The following is a 9,384-nucleotide window of genomic DNA, read 5'->3' on the forward strand; positions in this document are numbered from 1 at the left end:
TGACACGGCCGGTTGTTCTTGCATTGTTGAAAGTTCTGTTTCTGGCAATCAGCAGAAAGTAGAGTTGGGACAGCCCACCCAGAGCTGAATAGTCCTACAGCTGAAGGGATATTGTTGCATCTTGCCTCAACTCTTAGCTCTCATTGGAGTCAATGGAAGTCTGAGTTCTACTGCAAAGTCAAAAACTATTGGTAGGATCTAGGACAACGACAGGCTGAGCAGCTCCACATTTGCCCTCCACTGAGCCCCAGCATCCAAGCCCCTTCTGCATGGAGTCCCCTTGCAGGAATTCCACTGCCTGCTGTGTACACATGGACTAAGTTATTTCGGAATAGTGCTAGGTATTTCAAAATAGTGTTGCAGTGTAGACATACTGCCAGTAAAATTACTTGTATTCAAGTGAGTTCAGTGGCAATCAATCAGAACTATGCAGTACAAACATTCAAATTAACATCAAATTGACTGAGCTCCTGTTAAAAAGAAATACTGAGTGGTTAGATTCTATTTACCTTCTTTTCTTTCAGGCTTTAGGGCTCAAAAGGGGTAGGCGGTGACACACACTCACCAACCCCTCTCTCCACTATTTGGGGAAAGATGACACACACATACTCACATGGAGAGTGGAGGGAATTGCGAGACTGAACCAATCCTCCCTGCCTAGCACTCTCCACCCTTCATGTGTGGCTGGGCTCTGGGACAGACCCACCTTACTTGGCACCTGGCACCATGTCTTCCTGTGGTAACTTGGGTAGAGGGGTACACAGGGTCACATACCACCCTCCTCAGATTTCTGCCAGGGTTCATACCAGAATCTGGCCAGCAGCAATCTTTCAATACTGTGCAAGAAGGAAGAGATTAAATTAATTGTGATTTGTGTGATTAACTGGTGAAACAAGAGTAGAATACCATTTACTTAAACATATTTGAATATTTTCTGCATTTTCAAATATATTGATTTCTATTACAACACAGAATATAAAATGTATGGTACTCACTTTATTTTTATCACATATATTTTCACTATAAAATGATAAAATGGTATTTTGCAATTTACCTCATACAAATACTATAGTGTAATCTCTTTACTGTGAAAATGTAACTTAGAAATGTAGGGTTTTTTTTTACATAACTGTACTAAAAATAGAATAATGTAAAACTTTCGAGCCTACATGTCTACTCAGTGCTACTTCTTGTTCAGTCAATTGCTAAGACAAATAAGTTTACAGGAGGTAATGGGCAGCTGATTTAAAACAAACAAGAAGTATTTCTTCTCACAATACAGTCAACCTGTGGAATTCTTTGCCAGAGGATGTTGTAAAGCTCAAGACTATAGCAAGACTATAACAGGATTCAAAAAAGACTTAGATAAGTTCATGGAGGATTGATCCATCAATGGCTATTAGCCAGGATAGGCAAAGATGCAAAACCCATGTTCTGAAGTGTTCCTAGCTTCTGTTTGACAGAAACTGGGAATGGGCAAAAGGGAATGGACCGCTTGATGATTACCTGTTCTGTTCATCCCCTCTGAAACACCAGACACTGGACACTGTCAGCAGACAGGTTACTGCGCTATATGGATCATTGGTCTGACCCATGATGGCCATTCTTATGTTCTAAAACCAAACCGAATGTATCAATATAACTTTCCTTTGGAAACACTGACAAGTGGAAGTCATTGTTTTCTGAAGAAATATTTTAGTCTAAATCAAACTTCTCTATAATTAGGATATGAAATTTAAACAATGTAATACATCTAAACTATTCAGAACTTTTATTTTACACTACCCAGTTTCATGCAAACCAAAATTAGTTGCGAGTAAGCTCTGCAAAAATTACTTCAGAGAGACTGAGAGAATTGACACTTTGATTTTGTAGTGAATTTAGTTTAGACCCTTTGACTCAGAATATAAAATGTTTAAAAATGTCTTCATATATATTTATCTACTTTAAAAATGGAAAATGAAATAAATGTTTAAAAATAAAAATGTCAAGGTAGATCTTTTTGCTGGACAGACCGTTGAAATTACTGTATTTTATTTTACCAATTTTTTAAAAAAATCTAGCCTATTTATTTTAGTTTCAATCCTGCATGGATTTAAAAACATGCTTAATATGTGACTAGTCCAATTAAAATTTCTGGAGTACTGAGGCCTGAAGAGTTTTCTCAAGATCTGCCTAGCCTCAGAAAAGAAGTTATGCTTAAAAACATGTTTACAAGCACAATTTAACTTAAAAAAAAAAAAGCTTTAAAATACTAGCACCGTGTAGTGCAGCTCCCTCATCTGTTTGTCACTCTTCACATTGGGTAGACCCTTCTAAGCTAGGGTTATCAGTAAATATCTATGTAACCGTGCTTTAATGGTGTTTAAAAGCCTCCCAGCGAAGATGCTTATAACTGAATTTGTTTTGTAGTCCACGGAGAACCTAAAGCACGTGTCACTGTGATGTCTAAGCACCCACACAACAATAAAATTAACTCTGGATGCGCCCCAAATTACAGCTCCTGCAAGAGAATGAAAACAACGGGTTAAGAATCAGTTCAATTCCTGGTCCCTCCTCCTCCTCCTTTTTTTTTAAATAAACACAGCATCATTAGCCCCCTCCTCTTCCAAGAACTAATGAACTCCCTTGGGGAGGGGAAAGACAGGCGCACAGGAGCTGGTGAAGCGATGGGTAGTGTGCCTTGCTGTCCCCTCCCAGGCAGCAGCAGGACCAAGGGTTTGCAGAGCACCCTGGCAGGACCATGACACACACAGGCAGGTGGCGGCACAGCGGACAACCTTCCGCAAAGGGCAAAAAGTAGCTTCCCGGTCCCGGAGCGGAGCGCCCCGGCAGCTGCCGCAGCGCGGGCTAAAGGAGAAGGCGGCGATGGCCGTGCAAGCTGCGCTCCTCAACCCCCATCACTTCATCCCCTTCTGCTTCCCGTCCGCCGGGGGCTTGGCGGACTATGTTGACCTTGAGAAGAGCTACGAGGACGGGGGAGCCGCTCTCCTGGGAGGAGGCGGCGGCGGCGGCGTGGGCGGAGGAGAAGTCCCGGGGGATTTTAAAGAAGCCACCAGGGACCTGCTGAGCTTCATAGACTCGGCTTCCAGCAACATCAAGCTGGCCCTGGACAAGCCGGTCAAGTCCAAGCGGAAAGTGAACCACAGGAAGTACCTGCAGAAGCAGATCAAGCGCTGCACGGGCATCATCGCCTCCGCCCCGGCCGCGCCCGCCCCGGCCGGCGGCCAGGAGCTGTCCAAGCGCCCAGCGCCGCCTGCAGGGGCCGCCTCGCCCCAGCCCTCCTGCCTGCCCGGCCCCGCCGGCCATTGCAAGCCCCTGGCCAAGCGGGAGGCCTCGCAGGCGGCCAGCAGCCTGCAGAGCAAGAGCCTGGCCGCCCTCTTCGACTCCCTGCACCGGGCCGGCCAGAAGGGCCCGGCCGGCGGCGGCGCGGGCAGCAGCAGCGGCGGCGGCGGGGGCGGCCCCCGCAAGGTGCCGCTGCGGAACCGCAACCTGCCCCCTTCGTTCTTCACCGAGCCGGCCGCGCAGCCGCCGCCCCGCGCCCCGCCGCTCAGCGCCAGCCCCAAGTCGCTGGAGGCGGGCGGCGGCAGCCCGGAGGCGGCGGAGTTCTTCGAGCTGCTGGGTCCCGACTACGGCGGCCTCCTCCCGGAGCAGCCCCCCGCGCAGGAGGGTTTCCCCGGCGGCCCGGTCCGGCTGCCCCCGGAGCTGGGCATGGAGCACGCCCTGTACGAGCCCCACCTCCCGCCGCTGCCCCCGCACCTGCTCGGGGGGATGCTCTACCCCGAGCCCGCCTGGAGCCCCCCGGGGCCCGGCAACAAGAAGAACCCCCCGGCGGCGGCGTCCTGCAGCAACTTGAGCCTGCCCGAGACCTTGCGGCCCCTGCCTGCCATGGGCGGCCCAGCAGCGCCCCTCTACCCGGCCAGCTCGGACCCGGCCCCCGCGGGAGGCGAGGAGAGCCCAGCCCACCTCGCCGCCGCCTTTGCGCCCTACTTCCCCGACTGCCCCCTCCCGCCGCCTCCCCCCATGCCGTATGAGTACAGCGCCGCGTACAACAGGGTGGCCTATTCGGGCCTCTAGGGGAGGCTTGGGGAGGGAGGCCGGTCTCCGGCTGCTTGGGACCTGCCAGCTGGCAGAGAGCCGAGATCACTTTATTCCCCCTCCCTTTCCACTGTGTGACTGAGGACAAATACATCCAGAAAGTGGGAGGAGAGGAGCGCTGTGAAATGGGGGTGGTGCCCACTTAGCCTGTAATCCGGGGCTGTTTTACAGCTGCCGATTGCCAGCCTGAGATGGGGTGTCTTTCATAGCCAGAGTTGTGTGTGTGCTGTTACTATGTGCCTCTGAAAACGGCGATGGCTTGGGTCTGATCCCTCTCTCCTATACACCACCATTGGCTTCAGTATAGTCAAGGGTCTGATCCAAAGCCAGAGGGAGGCTTTCCACTAACGTCAGAGGCTTTGGACCAGACACTACTGCCTCTGAGAAAAAGATCAAGCTCTTCAGTGGCAGTAAGTTTAGGGCCATATTTTGCCATAGGCATAGAACATAATACCTTACTCTGCTAGTAGTCCCACTGAAATTAATGAGATTGTTTTGTAAAAGTGGCAGAGCCTGGCCTTTAGGTTTTCATTTACTTTTACATTGGGAACAATCTCTTGTCTCCTTGTTCAGGTTCTATCACTGCACATAATAAAAATGTAAACTATTTTATTCTTTCAGGTGTTTTTATAGTGCACAGTAACATGTTGTTAGCATTGATTAGAGAGACTTTTTTATTTTACGGTAGGCAAATGCAATTGATTTACATGTCTGATGTTACTTTGCAACGGGGGCTGCTTTTCTTTAAAGCAGCCGTGACCAATTATAAGTGACTTGAGTTTAAAAGTAAAACTCAGTCAACTCTTACAGTGTATTTAAAATCGTATCCCACACTTGTGTGCATTGTAAATGCTGGCAGATTTTCAAGAGAGGACACAAACAAGTGCAAACATAATAAAAAAATTAAGAGAACAATAAAAATAACTATAAATGCTGTTACCAAATCTTAGTGTCCTGAAATTTAACAATGTATTGCAGAATATTGCAAACAGCAATATTATAATATGTTAATTGATGGCATACGTTCTGGACAAAATGTACTGTAGTAACATGATTCCCGCAAACTGTTAGATTTCTTTCAGGAATGTGTCAAAGCATTGAAAGTGAGGCAGATGAGTTCTGTTATGTTATGTACAGGAGGTTATTTGATAATCATTTAAATTATGTAAAAGAGTTTATGATAAGTCCTATGAAAATAAAACTGCACAGTAGCTTAAAGACCTGTGGCTGTTACTACTGTTGGAACTAAATACACTAGAGTCTCTCTCTCATCTTCAATTTTGGTAAAGTTCATTCAATAGATTTGGCTGGCAGAATTTAAGACAGCCTAGTGGTCACTTTTATCTTTCCTAAATCCTTTAGAATGTTGTATTTAACCTTCAGTAACCTATTCCTGTTTTGTGTTTTCTATTGAGAGTTTCAGGACAATATTAGAATGATAGGAATGGTATCAAATTATTATAAAGTCAAAGGAAAAAAATAATTACTTTCAGGAAACTAGTTCAACAGAATTTGAGGTTTCCTGTTGGGGAATTAGTTGGGATTCCAGCTTTAAGAGGCAGTCTTGGAGTCTGGCTTTGGGCTAGCTAAATTAATTGTTTTAAAAATGGGAGTCAGATACAAGAAGTGTGGGCTACAGTGCAGCAAACATTCTTTCCAGAAGGCACATCTATACTTACTGCAAGATCAAAGCTCTGGAAGTCGATCTTCTCCAGCATTTTGCGTAGCTGGAGTTGTGTACTTTAAGTTGAAACAACGAGAAGTCCTGTGGTACCTTATAGACTAACAGATTTATTGGAGCATAAGCTTTCGTGGGCAAAGACCCACAGGACTTCTCGTTGTTCTTACAGATTCAGACTAACACAGCTACCCCTCTGGTACTTTAAGTTGACCTTCCAGATCCATTGTAGACGTGGCCAGAGATGGCAAATTATTCTACCCTGTATCATTGATGGGAATTAAGAAAAAAATGCCTCATTCATTAATGACTGCAAATACCATTTTTAGCTGAGATTTATGGTCACGAACATTAAGATGTATGGATGGGGAAGTATGAGCTTTACATAATACTTTGGAAATAAATTATTTGTCTTTCAGCTAACTATTTTGGTAATGGGAATAGTTTTACTTTTAACCAACAAAAAGGATACCTTACATTTATACAGCATCTTTCATCCAAAAAAATCCCCAAGTGATTTACACATAACCTATGTATGCATACAGTAATCCTTTCACTGAAAAGCAGGTAAATGAGGATGGTATGAGGCATTTGTTTAATACCTGCACAGTGCTGTACTAAAAAAAATTCAATGCACTTTTCAAGTATTAATTTAACTATAGTTTATTTCACTAAGCTTAATAAATATATAAAAAACAATGGACAGCCAGTCCAGCCTATATAGAGAAATGAGCGAATCTTTACTCGTCGGTCAATTGTACTACAGAATAGCATCACACTATGTTGGCTCAATTCTGTATTCTTTTACTTAGGCAAATATACTGAAAACAATGGGAGTTTTGCTTTTTTTATAGAGTGTAGTGTCAGGTTCAGAGTAGCATCATGTAATCTGATTAAGATTTAGGACAAGGTTGATTTCGACCTCATTTGAGCTGATACGTTTTCTGTTGTCTGGTAATGGTTTTGTTGTATTCTTTGTGATTTTGTAGCAGTTTTGGACCATTGTGTTTCCTCCTAGGAGGCTTCAGCTCTAATGGCCTTGCACTGATATATTTAGCATAATGTTACTTTGTCTTTAAACATTTTGACTTGAGGCATGCTCCTGAAACCTTTGCACACTCAAGACTCTTGGGTGCACAAGAAAGGCAGGATTGGCCCATAGATATAATACATTTATAAGGGACATGTTTTCACCTGAATTTCTTATTGAGGAATTTTATTTCTCTCTCAGGATAATCAAATCCTGCATGTGCAAATTTATAATCACTGGAGTCCTTATACCATTCTGTTTCAGGCAAAATTTTCACTTACATCAGTGGGAATTTTGCCAGAGTATGGACTAAATGACGTCTTCAGGAATGGACTCTGGAAGAGAATTACAATATACCAATTTTGAAGATATTGGTTCTGATTCTGTATTGTCCTAAACCTTGTGTAGGCATGGATGTCTGTTCAAAATGGGTGTAAAATGCTGATTTGATAGCATTTTATACTTTTTCGCTCCTTGCCCCTGTCTCATTAAGTCTGATGCTCCTTTCATATCCATGTGGAAGCAACTCCTTGAAAATCAGTGGTGTTATGCTGGTATAAAACCAATGTAGCAGCCTGATCTCACTCCCACTGAAGTTAACAGGACTGTTTCTGTTGACTTCAACAAGAGATGGATCATGCTCCCAGTGAGAGAAGAATCAGGCGCACTGAGCCAAAGCCAGAAACTCTTTTCTCACCCAGTCCTTATTCAGGCAAAACTCCTATCTCCTCAAATGAGAATCTTACCTAAGTAAGAACTTTGGGATTGTTTGGGATTTATTTGGCTCAATGAATATATAGTTCACTGATGGTGCTGGTTTTTTCTGGTATAGAAGTAATTTCCGGGTACTCTGCACAACAGTTTTTGCAAAGCAAACTAAGCATCTTTCTGACACCACTGAAGAGGCTAACAGTGCTCAAGATGATCTAAACTGTTGTTTTCCCCTGACAAATACCAAACAAAGAACTTCTATGCAACTTTTAAAAAAGAATTGTGTGCCATACTGCATGCCTAGAAGTGAAAGTGATTGGATCTTTTCCAGACTGAATAGCGCCACCTAGTGTTCTTGAAAGGCTGTTACATTCTCTGGCTATGGGCTTTTCCTTTTGCAGATTTGCACAAGTTTAATAATATTATCATAACATAAATACCCTACAGAAATCCCATTTACTGTAATTATAATTGGGAAATTATAATAACCAAGCCCAATATTGAATGTTGGTCAGAATAAAAATTGTTATAACTGAGCAGAATATTGTGTTCAATGTTCTTTTACAAGGAGTCACTGTCTTCTTTTTTTGAGAACTAAAATAGATCCTTTTGGCTTTTCTTTCAAGTATTGTGTTCTTTTCAATACAAATAAAACAGAGAGATTTCCTAGCTGGTTTTATTCTTCACTGAAACTCATGAGGATTTATTATATAGCCATCAAAATAGTTACTGTTAAAAAGGGCCCGGGTAGTACATCACATTTACAAAATTCTGTTTTGGATATGATGCAGATTGTACTGTTTTATCAAAATCTTTTCTGAAAATGAATGTACAAATCTGTTTATAATTTTTTATTGTTGTAAAGATGTTGAAATAGGTGCAAAATAATAAGAACCCTTATATTTTTAAATAGCGGAAACATTTTTTCCTATAACGATGATTGACTAATTAGATTAACAAAGGGATTGCAACTAAGGTCTAGTACTTCATTTTGATATTCCATGATTTAAAAAGTCTGGGCCATCTACAAAACACATCAAAAGCAATGGGAGTCTTAGCAGTAGGAGTCTTTCCACTGATTTCAAATGGGCTTTTTTGGATCAGGCTCCCTAATGTCTTTAAGACCTGAGGCTGAAATGCTCTGATGCATTCTAATTATTAATTTAATAATTAGTCATCTTTGATTTTACATAGTCATTCATATAATGTATGTGTGTGTGGGGAGGGGGGGCGGTTTACAGAAATAATTATAAAAAGTTTGTTTTATGATTTTCTGAATAAAATGTTTTTAGTAACAATGCCCAGATGGAAGGTAATTCTGCAGTTATTAGCAACGGGAATAAAAGAAAGTATGTCAGTTAATACTTTAAAGAATATGAGTTGGATAAAAAATTAGTGACGTAAACAAAAATGTTGGAAATATCAGGGCCCGATACTGCATGTCCCATGGGGTTGGCAATGTTTAGTACCTCAGAGTCAAGTAAGGTCTCCCAAGTCCTGTATTGTGCCCCATCCACAAAACCAACATTTTTCAGCCATGTGAGGTGGGCAACCCCTGTCTCAAAGTCAGATATTTTCACCACTCCCTTTCATTTACTATAAAAACGTATCAACCATAAACCTAAGCAATTTACTTGTGTGTGTGTGTGTGTGTGTGTGTGTGTGTGTGTGTGTGTGTGTGTGTGTGTGTGTTTCAGGAGGTTGACAGAGAATACTTGACTTTGAAGAGTAAAGTGTGCGGGGAGTAGGGAGGGAGCAAGATTTTCTTTGCTTTAGATTGTAGTAACATTTTCAATGTGAACATCTGTCTATTCTCCACCATCTTTGGATTTATGACTTGCTGGTGGAGAAACATTGCCCTAGACCA

At 42.8% G+C, this 9,384-nt stretch overlaps 1 protein-coding gene across 1 annotated transcript; it reads left to right on the plus strand.

The window, feature by feature from the left end:
• The first annotated feature begins 2,620 nt into the window (after window positions 1–2,620).
• On the plus strand, window positions 2,621–8,053 carry FAM181B (family with sequence similarity 181 member B). Its single transcript, XM_075919461.1, has one exon. It carries the CDS (start codon window positions 2,869–2,871, stop codon window positions 4,075–4,077), a length of 1,209 nt encoding a protein of 402 aa, XP_075775576.1. The 5' UTR covers window positions 2,621–2,868; the 3' UTR covers window positions 4,078–8,053.
• Window positions 8,054–9,384: the final 1,331 nt, after the last annotated feature.

Source organism: Pelodiscus sinensis, chromosome 1 (assembly GCF_049634645.1).
Source record: "Pelodiscus sinensis isolate JC-2024 chromosome 1, ASM4963464v1, whole genome shotgun sequence".
NCBI classification, from domain to species: Eukaryota; Metazoa; Chordata; order Testudines; family Trionychidae; genus Pelodiscus; species Pelodiscus sinensis.

What these genes read in the sequence shown, in the direction of transcription:
- FAM181B (XM_075919461.1), top strand. Translation starts at nt 2,869, where the DNA reads ATGGCCGTGCAAGCTGCGCTCCTCAACCCCCATCACTTCATCCCCTTC.